The sequence below is a fragment of the Juglans regia genome, chromosome 11 (assembly GCF_001411555.2).
Source record: "Juglans regia cultivar Chandler chromosome 11, Walnut 2.0, whole genome shotgun sequence".
Taxonomy (NCBI): domain Eukaryota; kingdom Viridiplantae; phylum Streptophyta; class Magnoliopsida; order Fagales; family Juglandaceae; genus Juglans; species Juglans regia.
In genome coordinates, this window is record NC_049911.1 from 10132346 (window position 1) to 10148043 (window position 15698).

At 37.3% G+C, this 15698-nt stretch overlaps 2 protein-coding genes across 2 annotated transcripts; both read right to left on the reverse strand.

Annotated features, from left to right (window-relative positions):
• Positions 1 to 274: 274 nt before the first annotated feature.
• Positions 275 to 1673, reverse strand: LOC108997710. The gene is made up of 3 exons (XM_018974082.2): positions 1108 to 1673; positions 932 to 983; positions 275 to 804 (listed from the first exon to the last, which is right to left on the reverse strand). Exons 1-3 carry the CDS (start codon positions 1269 to 1271, stop codon positions 616 to 618), a joined length of 405 nt encoding a protein of 134 aa, XP_018829627.1. The 5' UTR covers positions 1272 to 1673; the 3' UTR covers positions 275 to 615.
• A 1184-nt stretch (positions 1674 to 2857) lies between these two features.
• Positions 2858 to 5669, reverse strand: LOC108997709 (CSC1-like protein At4g35870). The gene has a single exon (XM_018974080.2). It carries the CDS (start codon positions 5474 to 5476, stop codon positions 3080 to 3082), a length of 2397 nt encoding a protein of 798 aa, XP_018829625.1. The 5' UTR covers positions 5477 to 5669; the 3' UTR covers positions 2858 to 3079.
• Between the last annotated feature and the right edge of the window lie 10029 nt (positions 5670 to 15698).

The window sequence follows — 15698 nt, forward strand, 5'->3', positions numbered from 1 at the left end:
AAGCACAAGAACAGAAAACACAAACACAAGTGGCAAAATCCCCGAGACAAGAACACAAGACAAGAACACGACCTAACTCCATAGACTGCATAAAAGTTTTGAACCAAGCAAATGGAAAAAAAAAATAAAAAATTAAATACACTAATGAAATCAAACCCAACAACTTTCAAAACTCGAACAAATACTCTAATCCCAGAGATTAAAAAAAAAAAATCTTAAAAAAAATCAAATCACAAATGCTATTTATGTTGGAATTTTTGTGGCAGTGAAGAAATGCAGAAAATGGCCTCTCAAGTCTCATTTGACAGCAATATGGCGTGTGTATCCCAGAAAATCACAAAGACTCGTACAGAGTCTTCAAAGCTAGCCATATAATAAAAATAGATAACTTTTTTTGACAATATCATGTACAAGATGCATTTTAACTCGTTCCTCACTTCATCTCATAATATTTACAAGGCACAATGCATTTTATACCATAAAAAAGGGGGGAAAAAAAAACTACCAAAAACACTCCCATCAAAATGGTATTTCAAGTTTTTATCTCATTTTGGTCGTACTAATACTATCATACTCTTCCTCCACAAACTGCTAGCTGCACATTATTTCTGAAACTCATATTGGGGAAGCAGAGGTGAATCCAAACTTATCGGAGAGCTTGGTTCGCGCAAATGGTGAAACAAGTTCCATCTGATGAACAAACTGCACATCATGAACCAAAGGATTACCCGTTCTTCCCGGAGGAGACCCCGGAAAACATGATGGTGTGCAGCCATTGCAGACAGTTTCCCTTCCATCTGTATTCTGCATAAACATGATCCATATGAAGTTCTTCACAGTACTCTTCAGAAGTCTTGAGAAAGTGATTAACATTCACATTCTGACATTCTGGGTTGGGGTAAAACAGCATGCGTGTGTGATGAGTCCTTACCTTTTCAGAAATTATGTTCAGAATATCTTTACGTCCATCTGTGTTGAATTGGCTGGTTAGGAAGGAAGAAGAGCATCACCATTGTTATTTACCAGGACTAATGTTTCAGTTAATGTAAGAGATAAAGGAAGATAACAACTTTAAAGGTAAAAACTTGTAATATTGAACAATCAAACCTGTGTTTGCTGCATCTCTGGGGCTTGAGAAACTCAGGTATGGCAGCCCCAAGCCGGCGGGGCTTCGGGCAAAGGGGATGATCATTGTTGCCTCTAGACACAAGGTTGTTTGTCTCTGAACCTGAATCAACAAGATTGCTCTTTCCTCCTGCTAAATGATGCATAACTCTCTTCTACCTTCCTCTCAAAATGCAGAAGAAAAATCCAAAAAAGCCACAGGCAAGTGAAACAATAACTTACTTGTGACCCTCAATTTCAACTCTTTGCTCTTTATTTATCTCTCATTGAAATGGTAAATAATAAAATAAAAGATATCCTTTAATTCAAGATTAGCCACATATTTTTCTCAGAGAGAGAGAGAGAGAGTTGGAAAAGTGAGAAATTACTTGTAAGTGGAGAAGCGTTGGCTTGTAGAGGCTGCTAGAGTGAGGGAAGAAACAGCATCTGCTTGGTTAAGAGTGGATATAGGATGTCTATTGACTAGTTGGCATTATTACCTCCTGGTTTTTCTCTATTTCTCACACTTGCCTACTTTTCATTCCGTCCAAGAAATTTTGTACCAACTTGTCATGGAAGTCCTCATCCATTTTTTTTTTGTTTTTAAAGAACATTCTCGAACATAAATTATAAATTTCCTAACAGTCATTTCGAATGTCTCAACGGTTTCTTTTCATGGTGACTATCATGAGGCATGTCATGCCATATTTGCATGAAACCCCTTCACATCTGCTGCATGGAGTATTGAGATGTTTTCTAATCCTGTTGTTTGCTTTTAAGCATGCACGTTATATAGCATAAACTTGTGATAATTAAGATATAATAATGCCTTCAATCGCACTATATGCTTCTTTTCCTCTTTTTTCAAAAGGTCCTCTATCCGTCACTCTCGATTTCTAATAATATGATGTAATTTAATGTGATATATTAAATTATTTACTCTATAATAAAATATGACCACATACAGATTTGTCAATTTGTTCTTATAAAATATCTTTATAAACCAAGCATTTCTCATTGTCATTACCAAAAAAAAAAAAAATTCCATATTCGCTATCAAGTACAATGTAAGCATCAACTCTCCACAACATTAAATGATGGCCTTTGAGCAGTGAGGATACCCAATGATTATATCTCTCAAAATAGCTAAGTGCTTAGATAAAAACATTATAGGGAATCCTCATCCATGTTGGATCCCCATATGGTAACAACATATAGGTAACTAAAACTAGGTGTAAACTAAACATCATATATTTTGTAAATATAAAGTGGAACTTCGCCAGACCCAGCACAAACATCCGATCATCCGAATTCTCTATTGAACTAAACCAATCCACATTAGATTCATGCACAAGCACATTGTGCCGCCCAATCAACTCTCAAAAGCTTGAGCATTTGAACCTAAGAAACAATCAGACTTTAGCAATGGCTCGAGACATGTCGAATACCCATGTGCCTAGCACGATAAAAGCAACATTAACCTCCTGACAAGCCATTTAGTTACCAAGCATTTATAATTAAACTACTCAAACTACAATCATTAGTAGATTCAACCAAGTCCCAAAGAAGGGATTATTACTTCCATGAAGCCACTTGTAATTACTAGTACGAATTCGATCAGCAAAATTGAACCCTATGAATAAGATCGCATGTCCTTGGCAGTCGAAAACAACGATATTGCTAATCGAAAGGAATGATGGGAAAGCAACTAATCCAATCGTGTACCTTCAATAATGCTGCTTTAAATATAGTGTTGGCTGCAAAACAAAGTCATAATTTATAATGCATTCATTTCAGACAGCAAGAAACTAGGGGAAACTTTTACAATATATTCCAAAAAGGAATCAGTGATGCAATTACAAAATTGAACACCAGAGAAATAATTTTTCTTTACTTTTTCCCCCAGATTCAGTAAGGCCAACAGAGACGGATCTGCGTGAGTCATCTAACTAATTACAATGTGTAACAGCTCCACTCACGTATGATATGTATCCCAGTCAAACTTGGGCTGTGAAAATACCTCATAATCTATTGCCCCATCTACAACATTGTCAACAGTTTGTATGCCTTCTAAAAGAGCTGGATGAAAACCATCATTACGGGAAGGCAATAGTTTATACATTACTGACAACCCAAGAGTGAATATAGCTTGCAGTTTTGTTGAATCCCCTTGGACTGAGAAGAACAAGAGCATTGAAAGCAGGAAAAGATCTACACAGAACCGCATGATAGACAACACAGTATCCATTAACCTCCCGTCATTGCCAGCAGGAAAACCCCGGACTCTATATACGAACAGAAAGTTGTACTTGTCAACCACATACCTATAGCCAAAATAAACTGCACCAACAGGGACCACAAGTGGAGCAAATGAAGAATATATCATGGTCAGGGCAAATATTGTCAAATTAAATGCATAATACTGTGCAAAATCAAATGACTGCTTGGGTGCGGCTGATGTTCTGTTGATTGGATACACATAAAGATCTTGCCCTGGTAGATCATCTCCATTGAATCTCGGACTGTCATACATACTCTCAGGCATCAGTGGTCTCCTAAGACCATCTATTTCTTGATGTTCTAACAGGTACTCTTCACTTTGTTCTGGGACAAGCTGGAGCATATCGTTCTTCCTAAACTTTTGAATCTTCCTTTTAATCCAAGGGATTGGAGCTAACAGATCAAAAGATATACCCAAGAATGTGCTAGTGATCAAAAACGCAAGAGAGGAAAGGCATGATCTCGTCAAGAATGATGCACTCATGTATTGCTCAATCCTCTTACAATCTTCACCATCCAAATAGCACCGTCCCATACTCAGAATTGCACTCTCTAAGGATGATTCAACTAGGCCCCTCAGAAGAATGAGATTAACCAGGAAGAAGCAAACCATCTTCAGAAGAGCAGCTCTTTGCTCCCCCGACACAGTGAGATGCCGTTCAAACTTGGAGAGATATGAAAGAGCTGATGGGATTACTATATACATACTCACAAATATAATAACATTTGGCAGGAACTGAAAGATAAGGCTAGCAAGCCAGCTTGAGCTTTGGACCCAAGCCAACCACACTTGGGCATTATCCATGGCTTCTGCATTAATTATTCGTCCAGCACTCTTCACAGCACTAATCACAGCCAGAGGAGAACTGAAGAACAAAAGCATCAACAACAAGCACGTGTTTACAAACCCTCTCCGCAACTTCAACTGGAGCTTTGTTGATCCCAAATGATTCCAATAAATATCAGTCGCCAAGGGAGCCCGCTCAACCTTCCACTGGTTCCTCTGCAGACGCAATTCCATAATGGAAAAGAACTTCCCAAAACGCCTCTTCTTCTCATTCTGAAAGTCCTGAACAGCTTTATTCGTTGTGTACACGTCCTTAAAAATCACGAACGCCACACCCGCACCCAGGGCTCGGCCTTCTTTGTAAGCTGCCAGTTCAGTCTCCAAATCAGCTCTTAACTCTTGCAACTTTCTCAGCCGCTCTTCATCGGTGAAACCCAACATTTCCCTTATCCGACTCCACAAGACCTTCCCTTTTCTCACCACCGAACCCCATCCATTTTCGACATCCTCGGTCTCACCATGAAAAACCTGAGAGTCAATTCGTGCAACCAGACGAGAAATCTGATCCCTAACACTAACTAATTCCGTGGCTAAATCATCCAATGCACATAAATCCATCGGCACGATAACCCTATATACCTTCCCGGGATACCTATACTGAAAATACTCTTGCAACAAGGTCCTATCGTCCCCTAGAGTTTTCGGTAATCCCTGCACCATTATAGTGAAAATCGCTGTCGAGTTCGCACTCGGATCACTCAAATTCCCATTCCCATCCCTAAACCTAGTGAATTTTAACCGTTCTTCGATTGCAGACATACCAAAATGGACCAAAACGACAACAACGAGGACAAAAAGAAAATGCACCCACAGTAAAGCCGAACCTTTCTCGATGTTATTAATCGTCGTTTTGGAGAACTGGTCGTGGAGTAGAGCCGTTCCTGCGTAGAGGTTGAGTGGGAGCATGACGAAAACCGAGAGCGCGGCGATGGGCAAGAGCAGCGCGAAGCTGCCGCCTTCGATCAGGAGGAACTGCGCGGCGTCGGCGCCACAGTGGTGGGCGATCTCACGACGGGTGGAATGCCAGACGGCGAGAAGCTTTGCGGCGAGTGCGGTGGGGCCCGGGATCCGATGGTGGTCGCTGCGGAGCTTCACGAAGAGGAAGATGAAGACGCAGCAGGAGGCGCCGATGGCCGAGATGTTAATCAGGTACTGGATGTTTCCGTACCATGCAGCGTCATCTTCAGCGCCGCCTCCGCCGTCGAAGGAGGCGGGGGAAGGTGGAGGAGAGAGGGAGTGGTTCATTGTAAATCGGGAGAAATTCTACGGCAAAATTTGGGGGTTCTTTCGGTGGAAATCGAGGGATATGGATTCCGATTGAATGGGATTGCCCTCAATTAGGAATAAATTCTGGGTTAGGGTTTACACGGAGGAGGAGATTGATGACGTTAAGTGTGAGAGAGGAGATTACTTTCGCAGGAGTCTGTAGAAAACAGAAAAATCAAAGAATAGGAAAATAGGAATATAAAAGTATTTATTAATAGAAAAAATTTATATGCCAAAAAAATGGAAAATAGTTTTTTTTTTTTTGAAAGTAAAAGTTTTAGAAAAATGTTAGGTTGTCCCTCAAATTAGTCAAATCCACCGCTATAAATGTATTTATTTATTTATATTGTTTTTTAGATGTTTAAAAAATTACAATTAATGAATTTATATTTTTTTTAATACTTTAAAAAAATTAAAATACACTAAAGCACATTTGAGAGGACAAGTGGATGCCCATATTTTTATGGAATTTTTCTACATACAACCATCATTGCACAAATGGGATGTAACCACAGGACATGACACAACTTATGAGAAAAAATAAAAAACAAAAGAAATCAAAAATCATGGAACCATTCTCTCTTTTCTTGTGTATTATCTTCTTGATTTCTTTACGTGACAAACACAATTACCTTCAAGCCAAAAAAAGCAACCACAACAATAGAGATGAGATGTTTCGGTTTCTGTAGCTCCAAAACCCCCGCTCCCATGCAAAGTTCCTTCTTTGAAATTGCTTAACAAGACCCTGAACCCAAAAATCTCAAACAAGAGGTCCTCTTGCTGATCCCAAGATGCAAAGTTCATCTGATGGATGAAAGAGAGGCCATAGACCAATCAGCAAGAGTCGTTCCTCAGGGAGACCAAGAGAGAACTTGGTGATGATGGTTCTAGTAATGGCGAAAACCACCAGGAAAGGCCAGTTCCGATTTCATTCTATCTTGAAGAACACCGGCCACAGATCGAACTTCGCATCTTCTCTTCGCTTTCTTTTCCTCAAATTCTACTCTTTCGTCAAAGCACATATTATGTAAGGGAAAAATAAAAATAAAAATAAAAAAGAGGGAGAGGAAGAGGACGATTTCTCCTCCAACAAAGACAAACTCACTTATTAGATTTTATGTTTAACAAGTTTCTCTCAAATCCATTTCCACGATTTCTTTCTTTTGTTTTTTCCCTCAGAATTTTCCTAAAGTTTCCAAAAGTTCTCTAGCTTAAGGTTACAAATTGGATAGATGGAGAGGAAGAGGACGAGTGTTGTTCTTGAAAGCGGAGAGGGAGGTCGGTTCATAGAAATAGAGATGAAGATGGAAAATGGAGATGGAGAGAGAGAGGGAAAAAAAGATGAAAAACTATACGAATGAGAGGTTGAGGGATAACATTGAAAACATACCGTTTTGGTTTTTAAAAAAATAGCTAAAACATGGTCATTTCATTAATGACATGCCCGCCACATTAGTGATTACACATCGATTGTCCTATGACCGATTGCATCCAACGTTTTTGTTGGAGGAGAGTTAATGACTAAAAGATCAAGGAAGAGAAATGAAAGGCACTACTTCTCATGACCTCCTTCTCCCTTCTCGTGACCTAATTTTGTTCCTCTTCTCACCAGTCTACTTCCCGTGACCTAACCCAGTTCTTCTTCTCGCCAGTGACAATCTGCTTCTTCTCTGTTCCTCTTCTTACTGGTACCCAAGTTTCCTTCCCATGACCTAATCTATGCTTCCTCTCTATTCTTCCCTCCTCTCCTCGCTGGCTGCTTCCTCTTCTCTGTTTAAGCACTTCCATTCCAAAAGACAATAATCACCCACACTCACCAGCGGTTATTTCTTCTATGTTCAAGCACTACCACCCCAAATAATTGCTTCCACATTCAGTCATAATATCTTGAGTGGGTTCATAGCCATACTCCTAGACAACTGCTTCCTCTATGCTCCCTTAAATTTTCTTAATCAGGGTGAACTTTTACCTTCCTTGCTCTAGTTTGTTGTAGTTCTCAAGTGCCTTCTTAGGCTCCATTTGGATGTTGAGTTTTTTATGAATAGTAATGAGTTGAGATGAGAGAGTTAATTTTATGGGGCTCACCTAAGATGAGTTTATATATATATATATTTATGGGAAGTTGAAAAAGGTTGTGGAGTCCCAATTGTAAAAAAGTGTTGAGTTGAAAAAGGTTGTGGGTCCTACTTGTAAAGAGGTTTTGAGTTGAGATGAGTTTAGTGATTTGAGAGTTGGGTGCTTGGATGTTAGACTCAGTTTAAAATTAGACTGAACTGAGTTGATATTAATTCATTGTTCCAAACGGAGCCTTAATCAAGGTGATCTTGAGTGGGTTCAAGCACTATATGTAGCTCTAATTTTGTCAATTATGGTGACCATTCACTTTTAGTCATTTGCTTATTATTAATCTCTTTTCTTTCTGAGTATTGTTATATATAGTCGTGGAGTGCGTAAACTCTATATAATCATTTTGAAAAAAAGTGGGACTTACTACTAAAAAATTAATTTTTTTTTTCATGTGGGTTCTGTATTTACTCATTTTCTCAAAAAGATTACGCGACACTTGTACACTTCACAATTACAAATATCATTTCTCTTTCTCTATAAATATTGGAACATGATTTGGTTTTAGGGTTTCTTTAAGATTCTAGAGAAAGATTTTGACTATTGGATAAAGATTTCTATGATTTAGTTAATTTTGATAGTTTGAGTTTTAGGGTTGTAGGTGTATTTTGGAGTTTGCTTGAACTAGTAATCGTCCTCTCTTTAAGCTGCTGCTAGGGTTTTGTTAATAGACCAAAATTACAATTGCTCAATCAAAGTTTTTTTTTTCAACATTAAAATTGGTCTTTAATGGTTGAGTGTTTAAACCATGTTTCATCCTAATTAAGAATTGAGGCATCTTCTTGAGTTTTCTCCAAAACAATATATATTATTGGCATCAAGATATTATTCTTATTCATGTACTTTTGTTAAATTAATAGTTAAGAAATGGAATATTATTGTTTGGTAAATTGAGAAATATATCACATGAACATGAAAGTGTTAGAGTGCTAAAGACTCCAAGAGCTATAAGGTAGAACTAGTATTGATGTTGTTCCTTGTTAGTTACTTGATAAGTATCATCGATATTAACCATCTGTGGTTTGCAGTAATGACTTGTTTCGGAACAAAATTGTTCTTATGTATTCTTAGATATTCTTAGATATTCTCAGATGTTTCATTTCCAAATATCAAACACTTCTAAAAAAAATTAAATCTTCAATTTTTACATCTAATCATTACCTAATCATTACAACTTTTCCAAACTCTCAAACAAAACACAAAACCCTAAAAAATTTTCCTAACTTCTAAACAAAAATTATGTTTGAAAGATATCATTTTAATGAGTTGATAGTGCCTTCCCTTTCTTTGGGAGAAAGCGTGAGGTTCCAGTGCCTTTGTTGTTTCAACAAAGGTTTAAGTCTCACTTCGGTGAGTTGGTTTTGATTGTTGATAGTATCGTTGGGTAGATAGACGCGATGGAGGCGGAGGACCTGGCATCACGTTGGGAAAGATTACATCTTTCTAAAGAAGAAAGTGCATGCTTCCACGTCCAGCAGAAGAGTTTCAACGGCGACAAAAAAAAAGAGGAAATTATTGTATTGTTGGGAAGGCTATGACGGAGAAGGGAGTGAACAGTGAAGGATTTAGAATCACAATGTCTCAAATATGGAGGTTGGATGGGTGGGTGACCTTTAAGGAGCTTGGTGATCAGTGCTTCTTGATCGAGTTTCAAAAAATAGAAGAGAAAGAAAAGGTGCTGAGTGGACGTCCATGGTTTTTTGACAGACACCTCCTCACCATGATGGAGGTGGATGAGAAGGAATCCATAGATGGGTTGAAGTTCTGTTTTGAGCCATTTTTGATACAACTACACAATCTTCCACTGTCAGTCATGACAGAAGGTTTCAGTGAGCAGTTTGCAGAGGCTATAGGCCCCGTCATTAGAGTAGAAGTAGAAGCAGATGGGCGTGCCTGGGGAAGATGCCTTAGAGTAAGGGTGGCTGTGGATCTCAACAAACCTTTACTACGAGGGAAATAATTAAGGCTCGATGACAAACAACACTGGATCTCATTTAAATACGAGAGGCTGCAAAATTTTTGTTTTCAGTGTGGAATTCTTAACCACAAAGGCAAAGGCTGCTTAACAGCTCGTAATGCTTAGCAAGGAGATACATTGCCCCCATCTCAGTATGGTCCATGGCTTCGAGGACAGCCCAGGAACACAAATATCTTCGATAGCCGTAGATACGGTGGATTAAAGGGAGGAAACAACCAACAGACGGGTCAGAAAGGGGGAGAGGATACTATGGTCCAAGCTATGTTTGTGCACCGTACATTAGAAGTCTATTCAAAAGAGGTGGTAGAGAAAAGGAGAAGGTGTCAGCGGAAAAGAAGGAAGGAGGGTCTCAGGCAGGCACCAATCTGTCACCTACAGAAGAAAAAGCAGGAGAAGGAGCTGCTAAGGATTCATGCATTAGGAATATGGCTAGAAGCCAGGGTGTAAGTCAATCCTCTGACCAGAAAAAGGCTACATTTGGAGGAGGATGCTAGGTGCTTAGAACCTGGTGGCCCTCAAGAGATCCAGGGTCTCCACGTGGGGGAGGATTTTGTAGCTAACCTAATGTCGGGGACATATAGCCCTCATGATCCTATGAAGGGAGTAGGGCTTGAAAGGGGTACCAAGGAAAGTTCTAATAATGGCAGCATGGTTGCACCCACTATTGGTGTATGTTTTTCTAATCAACATGATGATAGAAGGATGGCCCTGGATAAACTACCTGGTGAAGATATTATCATGCCAATGGCAAAGTTTGAGGGTCTGAGGACTTTGAGGAAATGGAAAAGGAAGGCCCGGGAGTGTGAGACTAATACAAAAGGCAATAGTAAGTCAAAACTAGTTGACAGCTCAAAATACAATGCAAGGAACATATATGCGAGGGGGTGTAAAAGGAGGAAGAGAAGACAAACTTACTTGGCAATTTACTCCTAGTGGTAGCTACACAGTTAAAAGTGGATACTATCTTGGCAAAGAATTGGAAAGAGAGCAAGTAGGAGAGTCTTCAGGCAGAGCAATGGACTGCCAAGTGTGGAGGTCCATTTGGAAGCACAAGGTACCTCTTGCCACCAGAATGTTTGTTTGGAGGGCATGCAGTGAAGTCTTGCCCACTATGGCTAACCTGAAAAGAAGAAAGGTGGTAAAGGATAGCATCTGTTTAATATGCAAGAGAGAACATGAGACTTCTGGGCATGCCTTATAAGGATGTAGTGGTGCTCAAGATGTCTGGTGTCAAGGTCCAATGAAAGTGCAAAAATTCTCTTCTCATAGTGATTTGTTTTTTAATATCTGGGCAGAATTGATTGGCAAGCTTGAACCAGAGGAGTTAAATGAGGTAGCTGTTACAATGAGGGTGATATGGGCGAGAAGAAATGTTGTCTTACATGGAAAAGCCTTTAAACACCCTCGGGAAATCATTGCACAAGCCAGGACAGAACTGTCTCTTCATAATGAGGCCCTACAGAAGGATGTTGGTGCTAACTCTGAGAATATGGCAATTCACAGATGGACTAAGCCTGCAGTAGGAAGTCTAAAAGTGAATTGGGATGCAGCTGTGCAAACGAGGATGGGAAGGATTGGCATTGGGGTAATTATCAGAGATCATCAAGGCCTTGTGATAGGTGCCCTTCGTGCTAACAAACCCTTGAGGGGCTGTGTTTTTTATGCTGAAACATATGGGCTACTTTTCGCTTGCATTTTTTGTAAGGAAATTGGAATAAGGCACTTCTATTTGGAGGGAGACTCAAAGCAGGTAGTGGACCAAATGAATCAAGACAGTCCTAACTGGAGCTTAAGTGGTTGTCTCATATCAAATGCCAAAGATGTTCTAACCTCAGCTGCTGTTTGGTCAATTTCACATGTATACCAGGAGGCTAACATGGCAGCTCATAGGCTTGCTCAAGCGGCTTTCGAGTGTACTGAAGACATGTATGATATCGAGATATGCCCCTCTTGTATTCTTCATGTGGTTTCTAAGGAAATGAGTCAATGATCCTGTCTTTTTCCTTTGTAATACTGGTTTGCTTGTATGCGTTTGAAGTTGATTAATGAGATCAGTTTCTTTATAAAAAAAAAAACAAAAATTATGTTTAAGCAATTATTTAACTTTATAATATTTTTATTTAACTTTTTTTCTTCCTTTATCAAAATCGAATAAAACATCTTAACTCAAACTATTTCACTACTATTTACAAATCATTTAACTATTATTCACAAATAATCTGAGATATTATTAATATCTAAATGATCCCTAAGTATGCAGTCTTAGGGTTAGTATGAGAACACAAGTATTCTCATCTATTCTCAAGTATTTCCTTCCCAAATATTACTCAAATACAAAATATTTTTCAATTTCAAATTTTTAATTTTTTCATCTAATTATTACCTAATCATTACAACTTCTCCAAACTTCCAAACAAAACACAAAAAGCAATATAAATTTTTCATAGTTCAAATAAAAAATAATATCAAAAAACTATATTTAAATATTTTTTTAATTTTATAATACTTTTTTTTCAATTTTTTTCCCTTATTTTCCAAAATCTAATAAAACATCTTAATTCTAATCATTTGACCACTATTCATAAACTATTTCACTACTATATATTTACAGATATTCTGAGATATTCTAAGTGTCCAAATAAACCCTTAAATATCATTTGAAATCATAGACCTATTTGTTGAAATGATTACAATAAATTGGTTTTAAAATTGTGGGGAAGTATAAATTGTCATTTAATTGAATTTGAAAAAGATTAAATTATCTTTCAATGTGTTCATCCTAGTACTTTTGGCTCCTACTACTGCATTATGGTGATTATTGGTGCCTTCTATTAGATGTCATCCCTCATATATTATATTTTCTAGTCCATTTGGTTTGGTTTAGTTTATATCAGTTATTTCAAATTTTCAACCTCTTCAATTTTTCTGGATATCTAAATGTTCTTTATATGAAAGAGGGTGCAACCTGTACACATGAAAATTCTAGCTATACTTGATGACTGTCAAACCCAAAGGGGCAGTTTGAGAGCATCACTACAGACTTCACAAACGAGAAAACCAGACAACAGTTAGATGGTTGTCCGAGATATAAGATGGTAACCTTAAATTCTGTTAAACAAAATATATAAATAGTTTATAAACTATTTCTTGTACTAAGAGGCTTTTATTTTCGGGGCCATCCCCAATGTCATTTCTTTATATGGCAAATCATGATTATAAAGAAAGACAAAATAAACTTTGAATGAAGCTCACAAAAGGGAGGATGAAGTCTTGAAATGAGAGTTTCAAGTTTAGAAAATGGAGGATGAATTCTTGAAAAGGGAGTTTCAGGTTCAGAAAATGGAGGATGAAGTTAAGAAGATAGAAAATGAACTTCTACAAAATAATGTCAAATGAGATACAAAATTAGCAAGATGAGATTAGAAGGCAATGGGTGGAGAAGAAGTGTCCATGGCTTGCTTTAATTTGTGCATATACTAGCTAGGGATTGATTACGGTAGCCATTATCAACTACTTTTGGCAATACTAGGACCCTCTCTCAAATGGGCCTTCTGCCATAATATAGGCTTTGTAACTATTGTCACTATGGTCAATAAATGTAAAAGATGATGTGAGCAACTTAGTTGAGAAGTAGGGATATTTTGTACTTGAGAATGCTTGGTTTTAAACATAACAGGACTATATGAATGTTGAATTCTCAGTTTCAGTTTTGCATTTGATCTTCAGTGACAAAAACAATTGAAAACTCATCTTGATTCAATGAAATTATTATATCTTTCTCTTTCTAAAAAGGATCAATGTGTGAAACAATTTTCTTATTAACCTTGTGGAATCAACCAAATAAAGATATACAATTCTATAGGGGTTTTAGAGCTAGAGTCCTTTGCATTATGTGCCCATGCTGCATATCATTTGGGGCCTCACTAGTATGTGATGCACTTGCTATGCATGTCTGCTAGCACGAATAGCAATAAGCATTAGCACAAAAGCATTCATTTCATTAATAAATCAAAGCTTACACATGGCAATAAGCATTAGTAAAAATAAATAAAAATATAGTAGAGAGAGTTAAACCTGTTGTTTTCTTCTCCTTTTAACTATGTTATCGTCCACAATTCGTTCATTCTTTGAGTACAATCTTTTTACAACCTTAGAAACTCTTCGTGCTTTTTGTGGCCTCCATTTGCCTCTTACAACATTTGGACTAATTCTTACCCTTGGCTGCATGAGCGTCCGTTCTATCCCTATGAATTGAAGGCCTCAAGTCACGTAAGATCTGTTTTACCTCAAGCAAATATTCCATTATGTCCAAGCAATGATCTTCACTTGTTGATAAATTTGGTGATGCTTCAAAAAACAACCTCCTCAGTATTAATGCCTGCGTGCATTGGGATTGTCATGCAAATCATCATAACTACTCTTGCTGAGAGTGTATTTGCGCTTGAAGTGTTTTCTCCAATGGTCTAGAATGTACTTTGATGATAAGGATGCTCTTATGGAGTCTAAACACAGCAAAGCCATGTCTACAATTCCTCGAGTCTCAAAACACGCACACTTACATTTCAGTTCGAGGTCCTCATATTGAGGCAAATAGAGAATTTGAATTCTTTAATAAAGTTCTCAATCTGCAAAGTGTTTGAAACCTCGTATGTGAAGATTGCACCCTCTGTTTTAACAAGTCAACAATTACACTATATCAATATTCCACATTGTACCTCATTGATTTTAGCATTTGTGTACACACTTTGAAATTGTTTTTCTATGGCAAAAAATGAAACACATGGTATTGTGGCGTTTCACGAGTTGAAGTCGACAAATTGTTCATTCTCAACTTTCTTCCCAAAAACATTATTAAATTGGTCGAGAAATTTTTTCAATATGGTACCCAAATGCACAAACCTACAAAAAAAATGTGCTCATGCTTTCGCTTCTATGTGTGTTGCTCATCTTAGCCTAGAACACATCTTTCAAGAAAATCAGTTCCCAAAGTCACTCATTGTATAAGTCACTCAACCATGCATTTTCCTTATGTTTGCATGCATGAATTAACCTTTCTCAAATCTCTTCAAACTCTTCACAAGTTTGGGAGACGTAAAGATAGCGCTAAATGGATGATTTTAGCCTACAATTATACATTGTGTGTGAGCGAAGCTTCTTCAGGAGTTTATTCATCATGTGTCATAGACAATATTTATGTCTAGTTTATGAAAAAACAATTGCAATTGCACTCTTCATGGCAAGATCTTGATCTGTTATGATTGCAAATGGAGCTTTACCATTCATATACTTCAACCATGTTTGAAATAATCGCACAAATATTTATGTATCTTTGCTAGATATTAATCCAGTATCAAGAAGTATAGACTAACTATGATGATTTACACCAACAAATGGTTTAATCAATCTCATCCACACGCTGGCCGGTGTGGCCTTTGTAAATAAGGGTTGCTCCCTAACAGCTCTGTTCATTTTAACTTGTAAAATTTGTGGACTATGTTTCTAACAATTGTTAGAAATGTTGCCACACAAAAACATACTAAAGAAAATTATATAAAGAAAGCCCATCAAATCTGAAATTCAATAATAGAATTTAATGAAAAAAAAAATCATGGGATCCGTTTGGTGTTAGAATATTATGTTAAATACCATTTTAGTATGTGTTTTGCTCTTTAGTATAAAGGATCCCACATTATTTGAAAATAATAAGTTATTGTTCTTTTTAATAATTTTAATGGGATTCCAATTATATTATTGACTAGTCTTTTTGAAATATAGGCGTAGAGTTGATTTGCCCCTCCTGTTACACCTAGCTTCTCCCAGGCACTATTCACGTAAGTTTTGTTTTCAATTTTATTATTTTTAATATTTTAGATGACACTTGGCAGACCTTTCAATGGTGATAACATAAAAAAGATTTATAACGGTATGTTAATAGATTGATCGATTTTATTATAATTATTTTCATATGACACTTGGTATACCCTTAATGGTGATAACTTGGCATTTTAACTGATTTGTAACTGTTTGTTAATGGAGGGATCGATTTGGTTATAGTTTTTTTTTTTTTTATAAATTTGGGGAGGGGATTTGAACAAAGTT

What these genes read in the sequence shown, in the direction of transcription:
- LOC108997709 (XM_018974080.2), bottom strand. Translation starts at nt 5,476, where the DNA reads ATGAACCACTCCCTCTCTCCTCCACCTTCCCCCGCCTCCTTCGACGGC.
- LOC108997710 (XM_018974082.2), bottom strand. Translation starts at nt 1,271, where the DNA reads ATGCATCATTTAGCAGGAGGAAAGAGCAATCTTGTTGATTCAGGTTCA. An exon ending in CAGAGATGCAGCAAACACAG is followed by an intron (nt 984 to 1,107) that starts GTTTGATTGTTC and finishes CTTCCTAACCAG; the next exon opens with CCAATTCAACACAGATGGAC. An exon ending in TGAACATAATTTCTGAAAAG is followed by an intron (nt 805 to 931) that starts GTAAGGACTCAT and finishes ATGTTTATGCAG; the next exon opens with AATACAGATGGAAGGGAAAC.